The sequence below is a fragment of the Molossus molossus genome, unplaced genomic scaffold (genome assembly GCF_014108415.1).
Source record: "Molossus molossus isolate mMolMol1 unplaced genomic scaffold, mMolMol1.p scaffold_m16_p_13, whole genome shotgun sequence".
Lineage (NCBI taxonomy): Eukaryota > Metazoa > Chordata > Mammalia > Chiroptera > Molossidae > Molossus > Molossus molossus.
This window is the reverse complement of record NW_023425348.1, coordinates 86,414,934-86,433,091: the sequence shown is the minus strand read 5'-3', so window position 1 is coordinate 86,433,091 and position 18,158 is coordinate 86,414,934. Positions and strand designations below refer to the sequence as shown.

The 18,158-nt window shown below is 41.8% G+C and overlaps 1 protein-coding gene across 1 annotated transcript; it reads left to right on the top strand.

Annotated features, from left to right (window-relative positions):
* Window positions 1-4,596: 4,596 nt before the first annotated feature.
* LOC118628366 (glycine N-phenylacetyltransferase-like) lies at window positions 4,597-13,844 on the top strand. The gene is made up of 5 exons (XM_036259272.1): window positions 4,597-4,674; window positions 7,142-7,249; window positions 11,633-11,759; window positions 13,086-13,257; window positions 13,442-13,844. Exons 1-5 carry the CDS (start codon window positions 4,597-4,599, stop codon window positions 13,842-13,844), a joined length of 888 nt encoding a protein of 295 aa, XP_036115165.1.
* The last annotated feature ends 4,314 nt before the right edge of the window (window positions 13,845-18,158 follow it).

Genomic DNA, 18,158 nt, shown 5'->3' with positions numbered 1-18,158 from the left:
GTATATTATTATGGTACTATTTACATAAATGTATACATTTTTTAAAACTTATCAAGTGTGAACTTAATGTTAGTAAATTTTATTGTATGCAAATTATATCTCAATTAAGCTGAACAACAATAATAAAAATAGTCTGGAGGGCATTTTATTTATTTATTTATTTATTTATTTATTTATTTATTTATTCATTTATTTATTTTTTTTATCCTCACCCAAGGACATTTTTGCATTTATCTTCAGATTGAACAGGAGGGAGAGATGGGGGAAGAGAGAGAAACAGCAATGTGAGAGAGACACATTGAGTGGCTGCCACCTACATGACCCCAATCAGGACCAGGACAAACTGCAACCGAGGTACGTGCCCTTAGTGGGAACTGAATTTGGGACTCTCTGGTCTGCAGGCCGATGCTCTAACCACTGAGCCAAACTGGCCAGGGCTGGAGGGCCTTTTAAACATATATAATTCTGGACCCTAGATTTCTTTATGACCTTCTAAATAACAAAATACCAGGAGCAGGATTAAATACTTTCAAATATATTTTTTAAATAGTTCTAACATGTAGTCAAGTTTGGAAAATGTTTCACTGCATCATTTATTTGTTTCCTGTATAATGACTCATAGAAAAAGATTTTTTTTTTAACTGTTGAAAGTATTACAGATGTCTCCCTTTTTCCCCCCAGTGACTTCCTCCCCCCCACTCCCACTCCCCTCCTGCTTTCCCCAGCCTAGTGTCCCTGTCTATTCGTTGTGCATATATGTATATAAGTTCTTTGGTTTATCTCTTTTCTCCCTTCCCACCGCCGTCCCCTGAGGTTTGTCAGTCTGTTCCCTACTTCCATGATTCTGAATCTCTTTGGGTCCACAGCTTATTTTGTTCATTATGATCCACCAATAAGAGAAATCATGTTCCTCTCCTTGTTTCCTGGTAGACTCTAGCTATTAATGAGCCTCAATTTGCATTTCTCTGGCCTGGCCTGGTGGTGTTACATTCCTGAGAGAGGGCACCTTGCTTCTCCCCAGGGGTCTGGGAAAGGTCTCTTTGAGTAAGATGGCTACTATCCTATGAAGGAGCAATTCAGCATAAAACTCCTGCTGACCTCCTTCCCAGCTCCCTCCCCAGTGCCATGAAACCCTGACTCTCTTCACCCAGTTCCTGTCCAGTGGGCTGTCCCTCTGCCTGAGCCCAAGAGGAGTGGCTGTAGCTGTTTAGTGCTGTGGCCCTTCAGGGAAGTGCCCAGTGTTCCCAGCTCCTCTGCTGTGGTGATTTTCTCAACCAAGTGTTATGGGGAAGCCTTTCCTAGTTCCTCCACTTTGTGCTGGGGGGCTTCCACTCTGTGCTGTGGAACTGACTTAGGATTTTAACCCCAGGCTTCACATAGGGAACTGCTCACAGCTATGACAGCCCTCGGCTGGTGCTTGTGGGCACCCAGCCAGCCCTATTGTGCCTCCACAGCTTCTACCAGGCTCGATTTGGTGTCCTCTTTCCCTCCGTGGTTATAAGGGTTATCTCCAGGTGCTCTTCCATTGGTTTTTTCCAACGACTTGTCTTTGTTTTATTTGTAATTCCGGTTTGGTCCTGGGAGATGGTTTGTGTAGCTTCCATTCACTCCACCGTCATTTTTTATGCCCTGAGAAAAGAGTTTTTTCTGTTTCTTTTATATTTTAGCTCTAGAGGCAAGAAAAGATATGCTATTTAAGTTAAAGTGATAGCAATAATAACAACGGCTGCCACGTACTGAGTACTACTCCATGCCAGGCACTTTATAAAGTTTTAAAATTAATTGTCTCATTTACCATGTGCCAGATTCCATGGATTCTCCCCCATTTATTTATTTTTTAATTATATCTTTATTGTTGAATGTATTACAGATGTTCCTCATTTTTCCCCCATTGACCTCCCATCCTCCCCACTCCCGCCCCACTCTTCCCTTTTCCCACACTGTTGTCTGTGTCCATTGGTTATGCATATATGCATATAAGTTCTTTGGTTTATTTCTTCCCACCTCCCAAACCCCCATCCCTTTGAGTTTGTCAGTCTAGCAACCGATTTGTACTTCTTAGTCCCTTCACCTTTTTCACCCATTCCCCCATCCTTCCTCCCATCTGGCAACCAACAAAATGTTCTCTGTATCTGTGAGAATGTTTCTTTTCAGCTTGTTCATTTTGTTTGTAGTTTCAATTGTTGATAGCTATCTATTCATTGTCATTTTGTTTGTTCATATATTTTATCTTCTTCTTCTTCAAGAAGACCCTTCTTTTGAGAAATCAGCTGACATTCTAATGGGAACCCCTTGTAGGTAACTAACTGCTTTTCTCTTGCTGCTTTTAAAATTCTCTCTTAGTCTTGAACCTTTTGCATTTTGATAATGATGTGTCTTGGTATGGGTCTCTTGGGGTTCATCTCTTTTGGGACTCTCTGTGCTTCCTGGACTTGTATGTCTGTTTCCTTCACCAAGTTAGGGAAGTTTTCTGCCGTTATTGTTTCAAAAAGGTTTTCGATTTCTTGTTCTCTCTCTTCTCTTTCTGGCATCCCCAAGATGCGAATGATGGCATTCTTGAAGTTGTCCCAGAGGCTCCTTACACTATCCCTTTTTTGGATTTTTTTTTCTTTTTGCTGTTCTGATTAGACGTTTTTTGCTTCCTTATATTCCAAATTGATGGTTTGCTTCTTGGCTTTACCTACTCTAGTATTGAATCTGTGTAAAGTATTCTTTATTTCAGTTAGTGCCTCCTTCATTTCTGACTGGCCTTTTTTTATGCTCTTGAGGCCCTCACTAAGTTCACTGAGGTTCTCACCAAGTTCATTGAGCATCCTTCTAAGCAGTGTTTTGAATTCAGCATCTGTTAGGTTGCTTATCTCCATTTCGCTTAGTTCTTTTCCTGGGGTTTTGTTCTGTTCTTTCATTTGGGACCTATTTCTTTGTCTCCTCATTTTGGCTGCCTCCCTGTGTTTGTTTCTATATGTTACTTAACGAGAGGTATGGGGCTAGCTGAGACCAGATGCTGCTTGTTTGAAAGACTTTAGGAAAACCTGAAGCAGGATCCAAAACAGGCCAATCTTATGGTAAAGCAACTGGCAACAGCTTGGGTGGGCCTGAAAGTTGGGTGGGCAAGGCCTCAGGGAATCACCAGGGCGGGGAAAACAGTGTGAGCCAGGTTGCTGGAGTCCCAGATATGGCTGATGTCTGCCACCCCAGGGAAGGGCTAACCAATAGAACAATGGCTTCTGACAGCATGTCTGTCCCAGAGAAAGCCCCCTCTCCATCCCTTGCTCCAATGCCAAACAGCTCAGTTCTTCCCTGTATGTCTCTGGTGCCCCTCGAGCTGCCTTCCCTCCAGGCTTAGAGGGAGTGAGTCTGACAAGTCTGTGCGCGGGCCCTTTAAGAGGAGCTGCCTGGGGCTCCAGCCACCTCAGCGTCCCTGAGCCTCAGTTTCCGCTGGTTTTTCTAGCCAGAAGTTGCGGGGACTTCTCTTCCTGGCACTGGAACCCTGAGTGGGGCACCTGGTGTGGGACAGGGACCCCTCAGTCCTCAGGGAGGACCTTCACAGCCAAGGTGTCTTCCTGATTTTTATCCACCACACGTGGGTGTGGGACCAGCCCATTTGCCTCCGCCCCTGGCGCCTCCACCCCTCCTACCAGTCTGGATGTGGCTGCTGCTTTAATTCCGTAGCTGTAGGACTTCCATTCACCTCCATTTCAGGCGGTTTTGAATGATGGTTGTTCTGTAGTCTAGTTGTAATTTTGATGTGGTTGTGGGAGGACACGATATTGTGTTTACCTACGCCACCATCTTGACCGGAAATCCGGATTTCCCCCCATTTAATCCTTACCATAAATTCTTGTGCAGAAGAAGAATCACTCAATGGACTTTTGGGATGACAGTGTGGTTAAATGTTGCTTCTACTAATGATAATAATAAAAAGGATAATAATAATTATAATCATTAATTGAGTGCTTACTGTGTCCCAGACACTGTTCTAAGAACTTTATATATGCGCCCTGGCCGGTTTGGCTCAGCAGTTGGAGCGTTGGCCTGTGGATCAGAGAGTCCCGGGTTCAGTTTCCACTAGGGGCATGTACCAAAAAAAAAGAACTTTATATGCATTGATTTATTTAATTGTTCAACTACTCTAAGGGACAGGTACCACAGCCATTGTCATTTATAGAGGAGAAAACCAAGGCACAGAGAAGTTAATAACTTTTCCAATGTCACGTAGCTTTTAATTGTCAAAGTCAGCTTGTCACAAATAGAAACTTATTCTCAAAGGATGCTCATTCGTACTTAGAGAATACATTTGTTAATCTCAGTAAAATGCTAATTATTAGAATTCTGGATGATGTAAAAATCAAATTTGAGAAATATTTTTTTAAGGTTTATAAAATATTAAAAGTAACTTCAGAAAGAGACACCTGTGCTTTCTGCCAGACTCATCCTTCCTTGGAGTTAGTGAGGAGTTTCGTGACTGGGGCTGAGACAAAGGCCCCATTAGCCTCAACTCCCTACTGTGTCTGTTTTGTGTCACTGTATGCCTTCCAGAACTTCTCATTTCTTAATAGTTCTTGATGCCCTCTTTAGGCTCAGGTACCTGCCAAGATGTTCCAATTACAAGGTCCACAAATGCTGCAGATGCTGGAGAATTCTTTGAGGAAGTTCCTCCCTGAGTCCATAAAGGTGAGATTGTAACCTTCTTAGGGAAAAAAGGACTAGCAAGTGCCTGTGAAAAAGGTGGGAGAGAGAATTAGCATTCTCTCTCCTGAACACCTGTTCTGTGCCAGGCACTCACTCATCTTGCATCTCATTTAGTTAGTATCATCTCACTGCAAGGCAGGGGTATTGTATCCTGGTAACCAAAGAGGAACTGGAGGCTCAGTTGTCTGGTTGACCATGATCACACCAGTAGTGAGTGGCAATGCTATGATTTGAACCCACTGTGATCATTGCTGTACGATGACCCAAAACCAGTCCCTTGTGCCCTTGTCAGAATTATATCAGACGACAATGGAAGTTTTTCAGAATTGCAAAGTTGACTGAAACTAAAACATTAATGTTTAAATCATGCTTTCTAAACAATCAAATGACTAATGAAAGGTTAACCATTATGATTCTCTTTCAAAATTAATAACAAGTTAATTTCTGTTTTGTCAGCCTGAATGGATTATGTTTCATTTGGGGTGAGACAGAAATTTAGTTTTAGAAATGGATCAATGATCTTGTACCACAGAGGGCTTTTTAGTTTTTCGGTTTTGTTTTATTTTTTGGCAATAATATATGTTGCAAAAGGACTAGAATATTACCAGGGATAAAATGTGCCATTGCATTATGATCAAGATACCAATTCTCAAAAAAAAAAGAAGCTAAAATGTATACACCTGACAACACAGGCTCAAAATACATGACATAAAAACTGATGGAACTGAAAGAAGGAATAGGTAAACCCACAGATATAATTAAAGACTTCAACACTCCTCTTTCAATTATTTTAAAGAATAGACACAACCTGTAAGAATATAGAAGAGCTGAGCAATACTATGAGCCAACTTGAACTAATGGATAACATACAATACTTTCCTCAACAACAGCAGAATACATATTTTTTCAAATGTACTTTGAACATCTACAAAGATACATCTTATTTTAAGAATGTTTTCAAAGCCCAGCCAGTGTGGCTCAATGGTTGAGCATCTACCCATTCATCAAGAAGTCACCGGTTGGATTCCTGCTCAGGGCACATTACCTGGTTGTGGGTTGGATCCCCAGTGGGGGGGGGGGGCATGCAGGAGGAGGCCAATCGATGTTCTCTCTCATCAATGTTTCTATCTCTCCCTCTCCCTTCCTCTGTCTCTAAAAATCAATAAAAGAAAAAAAATTAAAAATAAAAACAAAAAACCCAATAGATATTATAAGGATATACTATTATAAACATTAGGCTCATAATTTTTCGGCCTGTGAAAGTACAAATGACCAAAGGTCACTGATTTTACCTGCTGTTCTGATACTTTATATGGACATCTTTTGTAGACTAAGCCACAGGCATTTAGTATAAACCCAAATCACTGATCTTTCTGACTAAAATAAGGAAGAAGGTAGGATGTGGACTCAGATTGTTTTGATTCCACAATTCATTGTTTTCTGGGAAATACGGCAAAAGTTAAACATCTATGAGGCTCAGTGTTTTTGCATGTAAAATGAGTAAAACCAGAAAATCAGTGCTTTCTGGTAGGTGTTTCTCAGCCTATACCAGGGTTACCAAATGAAATGATATGATAAAATTGATATCAAACACTTCTTGCACAGTTACTAAGTATCAGAAATTGCATCAAGTACTTTTACACAAACTCAAAGGTCTTACTTCAATCATACAGAGAATCACTGCTTCTCAATTAATTCCCAGACTTGAGCCAGATTACAGACCTAGAACCTCTTGAATAAAGGGAAGAATAATTGCCCTTGAGGAAGAATCACCACACTGTCAAAAAGATGACCATTATGCCCTGGCTGGGTGGCTCAGTTGGCTGGAACATCTTGTATACCAAAGAGTTGTGAGTTTAATTCCCTGTCAAGACACATACCCAGGTTGCAGGTTCGATCCCCAGTTGGGACACATATGGGAGGCAACCTATTGATGTTTCTCTCTCACATTGATGTTTCTCTCTCTTCCTTCCTGTCTCTCTAAAATAAAAGAAGATAAAACATATCCTCAGGTGAGAATAAAATATATATATATATATATATATAAACTTTGTATTGTGTGTATGTGTGTGTGGAGGGGAAAAGATGTTGAACAAATCAAATATACATTAGGTAATTTTATTATTTAAAAATTGTGTGTGACTATGTAAGTAAGTGGCTTAAAATGAAAGATATGTTCCTAAATTCTACAATGTGATAGTGAATGCTTTTTAATTTATTTGTTTTACATATCTTGATATTTGACTATGTTCATATAATATTTTCATGGTTCAACCCAAAAATCTATTTTCATTGGAATAGTAAAGTAGGACATGAAGACTGTTTAAAGTAGATGCCCTACCAGTTGCTTATCCTGATTTCATAGAAGTAATTCTTATCCTGATCAAACAGGGCACTTGGCCATCCCTTCCTAATAAGTTGACCTTCTCACTTTCTCGGGATGCTACAGGTGTATGGGACCGTCTTCCACATGAACCAAGGAAACCCATTCAAGTTAAAGGTCCTGGTGGACAAGTGGCCTGATTTTAACACAGTGGTTGTCCGCCCCCAGGAGCAGGTAAGATGCCAGGTGTGGAAGGCATGTCCTTTTATTTGCTATATGTGCCTACCTTGCATGTGGCAGTGTAGACCCAGGGGACACAGAAGTGAATCTTAGTGATGGGGAACAAGTCTTTGTCCTCAAGGAGCTCACAGCCTGGAGGAAAAGGTAGATGAGCAAGTAAATTACAATTCATTGAGAAGTGTGTAAGAACAGAAGATGCCCAACGTACAGAAACAGCACAGACAGAAGCTGATTAAACTATGGAGGTTGAAACTTCCACTGAGATGTGCCTCTAACCTGTTCCTGGGACCTCCATCTTCAACCTCCGTAGTTTAATCAGCATCTAAGGAAGGTGTGAAACAGGACACTGAGTTGGGGTGATTCTAAAAAGTAAACTCATAATCCTAGAACTTCCACATACATTTAGGGGAAACATTTAAAATGTAGTGCAACTCAATTTCAAACACAAAAACAGAAATTCCAAGTTCACGTGAATATACCCTATGAAATTATAAATTGATAAAAATACAAGTAGTATACCTTTCCGACAAATAAAAATGATTGTAAAACCACTCATTAAACAATATATAAAATGAAGATATTTATGTTAATAATAAAACTAAACTGAAATAAAATTATAAAATAATTATATATTTTATCTTAAATGTGATCTTAGGTGTGTTAGTGATATCATTGTTGACTTATGAGTGTCTTTCGTACAACATTTTCTAACTATTTAAAAAAGGTTTTCTAATTCTGCACCAGTCATGGAAATATTTTCCTGTGCCTCCTTCCTCCTAATAATCGAATCTGTTATTTAATAATTGGAGAGGATCTTTCTAAATAAGTGGTTTTTGTTCTTCTGGAACTACAACGTATTATTTTAAGAAAGCATTTCTACCCATTTTTCATCTTCTTTGGCTTAAAATATCGATGAAGATTTTAATCCAGAGTTATCTGTAACTAAATTTGATATTGTCATGTTCATAGTTTTTGTGTTCTGCAACTATTTGAACTGTAGTAAAATTAATTTTTTTTGTTTTATTTTTTTAACTTATTTTTATTACTGAATGTATTACAGCTGTTCCTCCTTTTTCTTCTATTGATGCCCCTTCTCCCTGCTCCCACCCCCTCCTGCCTTTCCCCACACTGTTGTCTGTGCCCATTGGTTATGCATATATGCATATAAGTTCTTTGGTTTATATCTTCCCATCCCCCAAATTCCCCTCCCTTTGAGGTTTGTCAGTCTAGCAACCAATTTTTTTTTTTTTATCCTCACCCGAGGACATTTTTCCAGTTTTTGTTCAGATAGAGTGGGAGGGAGAGAGAGAGAGAGAGAGAGAGAGAGAGAGAGAGAGAGAGAAACATCGATGTGAAAGGGACACATCGAGTGGTTGCCACCCATACAACCCAACCAGGGCTGGGGACAAACTGCAACCGAGGTACATGCCCTTAGTGGGAACCAAACCCAGGTCTCTCTGGACCCCAGGCCGATGCTCTAACTGCTGAACCAAACTGGCCAGAGCAGTCTAGCAACCAATTTGTACTTCTCAATCCCTTCATCTTTTTCACCCATTTCCCCAACCCCCTCTCATCTGGCAACCAACAAAATGTTCTCTGTATCTATGAGAATGTTTCTGTTCAGCTTGTTCATTTTGTTTGTAGATTCAATTGTCAATAGATATGTATTTATTACCATTTTGTTTGTTCATATTTTTTATCTTTTTCTTCAAGAAGACCCTTCAACATTTCATATAATAATGGTTTGGTGATGATGAACTCCTTTAGCTTTTTCTTGTCTGGGAAACTCTTTATATGGCCATTGATTCTAAATGATAGCTTTGCAAGATAGAGTAATCTTTGTTGTAGGTTCTTGTTTTTCATCACTCTGAATATTTCTTGCCACTCCCTTCTGGCCTGCAAAGTTTCTTTTGAGAAATCAGCTGACAGTCTAATGGGTAGGTACCTTGTAGGTAACTAACTGCTTTTCTCTTGCTGCTTTGAAGATTCTCTCTTTGTCTTGAATCTTTGTATTTTGATGATTATGTGTCTTGGTGTGGGCCTCTTGGGGTTCATCTTGTTTGGGACTCTCTGTGCTTCCTGGATTTGTATGTCTGTTTCCTTCACCAAGTTAGGAAAGTTTTCTGCCATTATTGTTTCAAATCGGTTTTCGAATTTCTTGTTCTCTCTCTTCTCCTTCTGGCACCCCCAAGATGCAAATGTTAGTACGCTTGAAGTTGTCCCAGAGGCTCCTTACACTCTCCTCATTTTTTTGGATTCTGTTTTCTTTTTGCTGTTCTGATTGGGTGTTTTTTGCTTCCTTATATTCCAAATCAATAGATTGCTTCTTGGCTTTACCTACTCTACTATTGAATCTATGTAAAGTATTCTTTATTTCAGTTAGTGCCTCCTTCATTTATGACTGTGCATCCTTTATTTCTGACTGCTTCTTTTTTATGCTCTTGAGGCCCTCACTAAGTTCATTGAGGTTCTCACTAAATTCATTGAGTATCCTTATAAGCAGTGTTTTAAACTCAGCATCTGTTAGGTTGATTATCTCCATTTCTCTTCATTCTTTTCCTGGAGTTTTGTTCTGTTCTTTCATTTGGGACCTGTTTCTTTGTCTCTTCATTTTGGCTGCCTTCCTATGTTTGTTTCTTTGTATTAGGTAGAGATGCTATGTCTCCTGCACTTCCTAGGGTGGCCTGTTGTAGTAGGTGTCCAGTAGGGTCCAGTGGCACAGCCTCCCTGATCTCCCAGCTGGGCCCTCGAAGTGCACCCCTCATGTGGACTTTACATCCTTCTGTTGTAATTGAGCCTTCATTGCTGTTGGCACATCAATGAGAGGGTTTTACTCAGGCTGATCAGCTGCAAGGACTGGCTTGCACACTATCTACTGACCTCTGACTACCTTGGATGATCAGCTGTGCAGGGGCCCACCACACAGAGCAAGACTTACTTCAGCAAGACTCTGGTACCCACTGAGTCCATTCCTTGAATGTGTCACTTGTGGAGGTGGATGAGTGGTGGTGCTTCACAGTGCTCTTAGGCTGTCCACTGGGTGTGCTGGCTCTGGGGCTAGGTCAGCCACTGCCTGTGTTCTACCCGGGGCCACCAGGCATAAGCTACAAAGTGATCTGCAGATGGCTGCTTCTTATGCTGGGCTTGGAGGTGCCCAGGAAAAGCCAAGTTGTTAACCAACTTGGTGGCTTCTAGTGCCAGGCCTGGGCCCACCTAACGAGAGGTATGAGGCTAGCTGAAATCAGATGCCATTTATTTGAAAGAATTTAGGAAAACCTGAAGCAGGATCCAAGACAGGCCAATGCTATGGTAAAGCAATTGTCACCAGCTTGGGTGGGCCTGAAAGTTGGGTGGGGTGGGGCCTTAGGGAATCACCAGGGCGGGACAAACAGTGTGAGCCATGTTGCTGGAGTCCCAGATATGGCAGCTCTTTTGTGCCCCAGGGAAGGGCTCACCAAAGGAGAAAGCTGCCTCTCCAGCCCTCGCTCCAATGCCAAACATCTCAGTTCTTCCTCATATGTTTCTGGTGCCTTTCAAGCTGCCTCCCAAATGGTGGAGCCTGGAGGGTGCGAGTCTGAGTTAGTCTGTGTACTGGCCCTTTAAGAGGAGCTGCCTGGGGCTTCAGAAGCTTCACCCTCCCTCAGCCTCAGTTCCTGCTGGTCTTTACATCCAGAAGTTATGGGGACTTCTCTCCTGGCACTGGAACCCTGAGCTGGGTGCCTGGTGCAGGACAGGGACCCCTCAGTCCTCAGGGAGGACCTTCCCAGCTGAGGTGTCCCTCCTGATTTTTACCTGCCACACTTGGGTGTGGGGCCAGCCCGTCACACCTCTGCCCCTCTTACCAATCTCGATGTGGCTTCTTCTTTAATTCCGTAGTTGTAGAACTTCCATTCAGCTCGATTTCAGGCGGTTTTGAATGATGGTTGTTCTGTACTTTAGTTGTAACTTTGATGTGGTTGTGGGAGGAGGCGAGACCACGTTTACCTACACCACCATCTTGGCTGGAAGTTCTAAAATTAATTCTTGTAGCAGAAGCTTTTCTTTGTCAACTGCTTGTCCCTTCTTCCTAAGGAGGATGATGGAAATACAGAAGAATGCTTTCTAAATAGCTGTGTCTTTGTTTGATATGAAAATTTAATGCCATATATGGGTAGAAAATGGTATTATTCTCAAATTTTACATCATAAATTGAATGCTTGAGTCTCTCATTTTGATCTTGTGATTTAAATGATTCAGAAATATTTTTAATGCACCAATAAAAACACCAATATTTTAAGGCTTAAAAATATCACGGTGTAATGGAATTGGGGGTAAAAAAGTATTGCAATCATGAACTACATAGAATTTGCTTTATTTCCCATTCTCCAACAACAACAGGAGATGGTAGACGATTTTGATCACTACACCAATACTTACCAACTCTACTCCAAGGACCTCAAGAACTGCCAGGAATTGCTTGGTTCATCAGAAGTCATCAATTGGAAACAGCATTTGCAGATCCAAAGTAAGAGGAAGGAGAAGTGTGCTGACTCATTTCTCTGTCCTGACAATGTCCCCTGTGACTCACACCTTTCTCTATACTTCAGACCCTCAGCCTGCTGTCAAACTTTTGACTCAGTTGTGAATATAGCTGTAGAGGGGGAGAAAACACCCCCAAAGCTTCATTTAGGGAAACATAATATAATTCCTAGATAGCCAAGAATTTACGGCATATTTTGCAGACAGATTCAGAATCCCTTAGGTTGATTAGGTGCCAGAGCTGAGCTTTCCCTATTGCTTTCCATGCCTTGAATAAAAATGACAACTTGTGCTATAAAGCACCTCCCACGTCATGAAAGACAACTGTCATGGTTATGAGCATGCCCTCCGGAATCAGACTTCCTAGGATGGCTTTTGTCTGTTACTTGCTATGTGATCTTAGACACATGACTACTCTTGCTGAAATTATATACAAAAATGAAAATGATGATGGTACCTAAAACACTGGGGTGTTGAAGAGATTAAGTAAAAATTTGAATAGGAATTGCTTAGCACAATGCCTGGATGTGTGAATTAACTTCGACTGCATAGCAAGCCTCATAATTCTGTGAATCAATATTTGGGCCGGGCTTTGCAAGGCATTTTTTTCTACTGGTTTCTTCTGGGTTTACTCATGCAGTTGCAGTGTGTTAATGGAGGGACTGTGGGCTGGTGGCTCTAGCATGGCCTCAATCACATGTCTGAATGATGGTTCTGGCTGTCGGTGCTGGCTGCCATGGTCACAGCATGATAGGAACACACGTCCTCAGCAGGCTAGCCTAACCCCACTCATATGGTATTGGTCTCAAGGTAATCAGGGGCACAAAGAAAAGGCAAGCCAAGCCTCAATGTGTAAACATTCTTACGCCTCTTCCTGCACCAAACTTCCTCTTTCCCATTGACAAGTCATATGGCTAAGGTCAAACGCAGCGCAGGAGAGGACTACTCCAGGGGATACAAAGGGACATAAGCAAATTGTGGGTCATTCTTGAAATAATCTCCCTCCCTGGGAACACAGTAAATACACAACAGATGTCGGCTACTATTATTTTTATAACTCATTTCCTGTGATTATCAAAACAACATGATCATGTAGCCCAGAAAACTTGGTTCCAGCCACAAATGGTAAGACCATGGCTGAGTGAATCTCTGAGCAGTCACCACAAAAATCCTGACTACATGACTCCCGTCACTCAGTGGCAGCACCAAGCCAGGTTTCCGGACCGTCAAGGTAGACTCTTCCGACTCCCCTGGACAGCGTCTCCATTAAATGTACTAAAATCATTGCCTCTCCCCTTAAAATCCCACCTAGGTTCACAGTCCAGCCTGAATGAAGTGATACAAAATCTCACAGCCACGAAATCCTTCAAGGCCGAACAGACACAGTGCTTTCTCTACGTAATGCCTGACACCGTGAAGAGACTGTTTCCTTCCCCAGTGGATGTGGAGAACTTGCCTCCCGGTGGTGGCAAACCCAAGGCCATGTAAGTCTGATAAACACTGCACTCTGCACACCTCCCATTCCTGAAGTAGCCTCTCTCTTCCTGCCTCCCTTTTGTCAATACTTTTCCAAGATCGTCCTTTTTAAAAATGTAATTTAGACAATAGGGATGAGAACAAATATAATAGACACTCATGGACTTTACTTTTCTCTTGGAACCTCCATAGCAATCAAGAAATGCTCAAACTCTCATCCCTGGATGTCACCCACGCTGCCCTGGTGAATAAATTCTGGCATTTCGGCGGCAACGAGAGGAGCCAGAGATTCATCGAGCGCTGTATCCAGACCTTCCCCACCTTCTGTCTGCTGGGGCCCGAGGGGACCCCTGTGTGCTGGGACCTGATGGACCAGACAGGAGAGCTGCGGATGGCTGGCACCGTGCCTGAGTACCGGAAACGGGGCCTCATCTCCTATCTCATCTATTGCCAGACCCAGGCTCTGAGCAAACTCGGCTTCCCCATGTATTCTCACACAGATAAGAACAACAAAATCATGCAGAAAATGAGTCACAATCTGCATCACATCCGCATGCCCTGTACCTGGAATCAGTGGCACTGTGAGCCTCTGTGAAGCCGTCCTACACACATGTGGCCGCTGGGCCAGGCGTGGATCTGCAGCAGTGGGTGGGTGGACAGAGAGAAAGAAGAAATTGTATGTGGTTATAATTACCAGTAAAGAAGTGGGCTCTACATACAGTGAAGTAAGGACAGCCTCTTTAATAAATGGTGCTGGGAAAATTGGACAACTACATGCAGAAAAATGAAACTAGACCATCAACTTACACCCTACACAAGAATAAACTCAAAATGAATAAAAAACTTAAATGTGACTCATGAATCCATAAAAATCCTAGAAGAAACTGTAGGCAACAAAATTTCAGACATCATACACAGCAGAATTTTCACTGATACATCACCTAAGGCAATAGAAACAAAGGAGAAAATGAACACATGGGACTACATCAAACTCAAAAGCTTCTGCACAGCGAAAGATACAATCATCAAAACAGAAAGGCTACCCAATGTATGGGAGAGCATAATTGCCAATGATATATCAGATAAGGGGTTAATTTCCAATATATATTGAGTGCTCATACAACTCCACAAAAGGAAGACAAAGAACCCAATTAAAAAATGGGCAGAGGAACTAAATAGACACCCCTCCAAACAGGACATACAAATGGCTAAGAGACATATGAAGAAATGCTCAACATCACTAATCATCAGAGAGATGCAAATTAAAACAACAATGAGGTATCATCTCACACCTGTCAGAATGGTCGCCATCAACAAATAATCAAACAACAAGTGTTGGCGAGGGTGTGGAGAAAAGGGGACTCTAGTACACTGCTGGTGGGAATGCAGACTGGTGCAGCCACTATGGAAAACAATATGGTGTCACCTCAAAAAATTAAAAATTGAACTTTGACTAATTAAAAATTAAAATTTGACTCAGTGATCCCACTTCTAGGAATATACCCTAAGAAGCCTGAAACACCAATCAGAAAGAATATCTGTACCCCCATGTTTGTGGCAGCACTGTTTACAATCGCTAAGATCTGGAAACAGCCCAAGTGTCCATCAGTAGACGAATGGATAAAAAAGCAGTGGTACATATACACAATGGAGAACTATGCAGCTATAAGAAAGAAAGATCTCTTGTCCTTTGAGACTACATGAAGGGACCTGGAAAGTATCATCCTAAGTGAAACAAACCAAACAGAGAAAGACAAGTATCATATGATCTCACTTATTTGTGGAATATAATGAACATAACAGTCTGAGGAATGGGATACTCCCAGAGACGTGGAAGTGGGGTACAGACTGACAATCCCCAGAAGAGGGGGTGGTGGGGGAGAGATAAACCACAGAACTTATATGCATGTATGCATGAACAATGGACATGGACAACAAAGCTGGGGACAGGGCAGGGAGGGAGGGGGAGGGAAGAATCAGTGGGGGAAAAAGGAGAAACATCTGTAACAAAAATTATTTAATGAAAAGAAAAGAAGAAGAAGAAGAAGTGGGCTCTAGGGAAGCAGTGTGAATGGTCAATCACCATGGTCCCTGCACTTAAGTCATTGATGGGCTTCCCTTCGATTTCTCAGTTTGAAGCCATCCCAGGTACCCCACACGGTTTGTTTCTACACTTCCAGGCATCTCTGTGACACTATTTCATCAGCTATATGGTGCCCCGAATGGCTTCGCTTGGGACTCCTAGACCAGTAGAGCTTTGCTGAAGGTTTCCGGGGAGGGGTAACAGTTTCTGGGCATTATGACTTATCCCTCTCTCTTTCTATGGCTTTTCTCTTAATGGTCAGCAAGTGGACTCTGCTCTGTAGTTTTGTAAAGATCATCCTCTCCTCTGCTGCTTTATCAATAAATAATTATATACAAATGTATATGAAATACTAGGTTAAACATAATATACGTGATATAGCAGGGAGTTACTAAGAAAAAGACTAACTTATTAGCCTGTCCCCTCCTCACTCCCACACCAGGGAAAATAATTCAAGATTGTTTCTAAAAGCAAAGCTTTCTAAACCCACCCACCCCAAACAATAAAGAGATTTTGTTTTTGTACAGGTTAAGGTAAAGTGGTTCATGATGGGAAGAGCCTGGGTTGGGTTTATGGAGAATGGGAAGTCCCAGAGCCAGGGAAGTAGATATTTACTGAGAAGAGAGAAGTTGAGGGGGAGGGCAGTACAGCCTACTATTTCACTTGACTTTGGCACATTGTTTGATTCTATCTAGTTCAGACAGTCGTCTCATGGGAGAGTCCAGTTGGTGGTGTAGAGCGATTTTTTTCCTGGTTGGATCACGGTAGCTGGGAGAGTTTCCTGCCCCAACATTTCAATAGAAACAGCACTAGCTGGGCCAGTGTGGCCATGCACCAAGAGGCTGCCGGTTCGATTCCCAGTCAGGGCACATGCCCAGGTTGTGGGCCCAATCCCCAGTGGGAGGCATGCAGGAGGCAGCCAATCGATGTTCTCTCTCATTGATGTTTCTATCTCTCTCCTTCTCCCTTCCTCTCTCTCTAAAAAAATCAGTAAAGGAAAAACAAGAAAAGAAAAGAAACAGCACTAAACCTTGGCACTGTGTGACAAAGAGAACACTGGACTGAATGTAGTCACATGGATTGAGAACCTGTTTCCTTTGGTTTTATCTACAACTGGAATTAAGCTATGGGACTAGGATGAAGCCCCCAGCACAGAAAAACCAGTGAGCGAGGTTTAGTTTCTTCTCCAGTCAAGAGAGTGGAGGCTCAGTTTATAGCATGGTTTCTCACCCTCAGCACAATGGGCATTTTAGAGTGGACAATTCTTTGTTATGGGGCCATCCTGCATTTATAGGCTATGTACCAGGATCCCTGCCCTCTACCACTGGATGCCAGTAACATTCTCCATTCCAGTTATGGCAACTGAAAATGCCTCCAGCTATTGGTAATATCCCCTGGGGGCAAAATCCCCTCTGGTTGAGAACCATTGGTTTAAGAGGTTCCCAGTAGAGGATGTATCAGAACCACTTAGCGGGGATGTTCTTACAGATTGTGGGCCTCACCCCGGAAGTTTCTGATTCAGTAGATTTGGGGTAGAATCCCATATTTGTATTGCTAACAAGTTTCCAGGTGACCCTGATGCTGTTGGTCCAGGAGCCACACTTTGAAAACCTCTGGTTAAAAGAAGAGAACATATCTTATTCCCCAGAGCTATAAATGAAAATTCATATTGCACACTTCCTAGGTATATTGTTTTACCTTTGACGTTATCATGTAAATTTGTGTTTTAATTGATTTGTAATGTTTCATAAAAGTCTTTTTTCTCAATTAACACTCAATATTATTTTCTATTAGCTTCAGGTGTATAGCATGATGGTTAAACATTTATATAATTTACAACATGATTTCCCCAATAAATCTAGTACCCACCTTGCTTCATACATAGTTATTACAACATTATGGGCTATACTATGCTGTACTTTACATCCCCATGACTATCTTGTGACTACCAATGTGCACTTCTTAATCCCTTCACCTTTTCCACCCACCCTCCCATCTGGCAACCATCAGTCTGTTCTCTGTATCTATGAGTCTGTTTCTGTTTTGTTTGTTTCTTTATTTTGTTCTTTAGATTCCACATAAAGGTAAAATCATGTGGTATTTGTCTTTCTCTGCCTGACTTATTTCACTTAGCCTAATATCCTCTAGGTCCATCATAAAAATTAAAGCTTGTATAAATATTGTTATTAAACAGTGCACTAGGCAGATGCCTAGTAAAGGGGCAAAGATACCCCTTTACTACTTTGCCATGAAACCTGACAACTAGAGAACACCCGAGATTATTTCTTAATAATGGGGGGAAATCTTCAGCTATTGAGTGTTGTGCAATGGAAAACATAGACCTGTGAGTGCTAAGACTTGCCCATTCATGTATATTTACAGTATGTTTGAAATCTGACCCGAAGGATCTCTTATATTCAGAGTGACTTCTTCACTGTCCTTCATGGCCCCACATTTAAGGGCACATTTTCTGTCTACGCTGCTCAGTGCCAGCACAGCTCTCCAACTACTTGTCATGAGCTTCTTCACACCACCCAAGGTCAGTTACATCCACAATCTAGTCTTCTTCAAAGTGCTTTGAGAACTAAGCTCTGCACATGGAAGCGGACTTTATTTCAGTGCCTTTGTCAAGAGCAGGAAGGATTATATTCCTTATGTTGTAGGTAGACCTTACTGTTGAGCTGAATTAAGACCCTCCTCCCCATAAGTACTTTTGATTGAGGGGAAAAAACAACACAGATGATTTAAGACTTGGGCATTTCACCCGGCTGGTGTGGCTCAATGGTTGAGCATTGACCCATGCACCAAGAGGTCACTGATTTGATT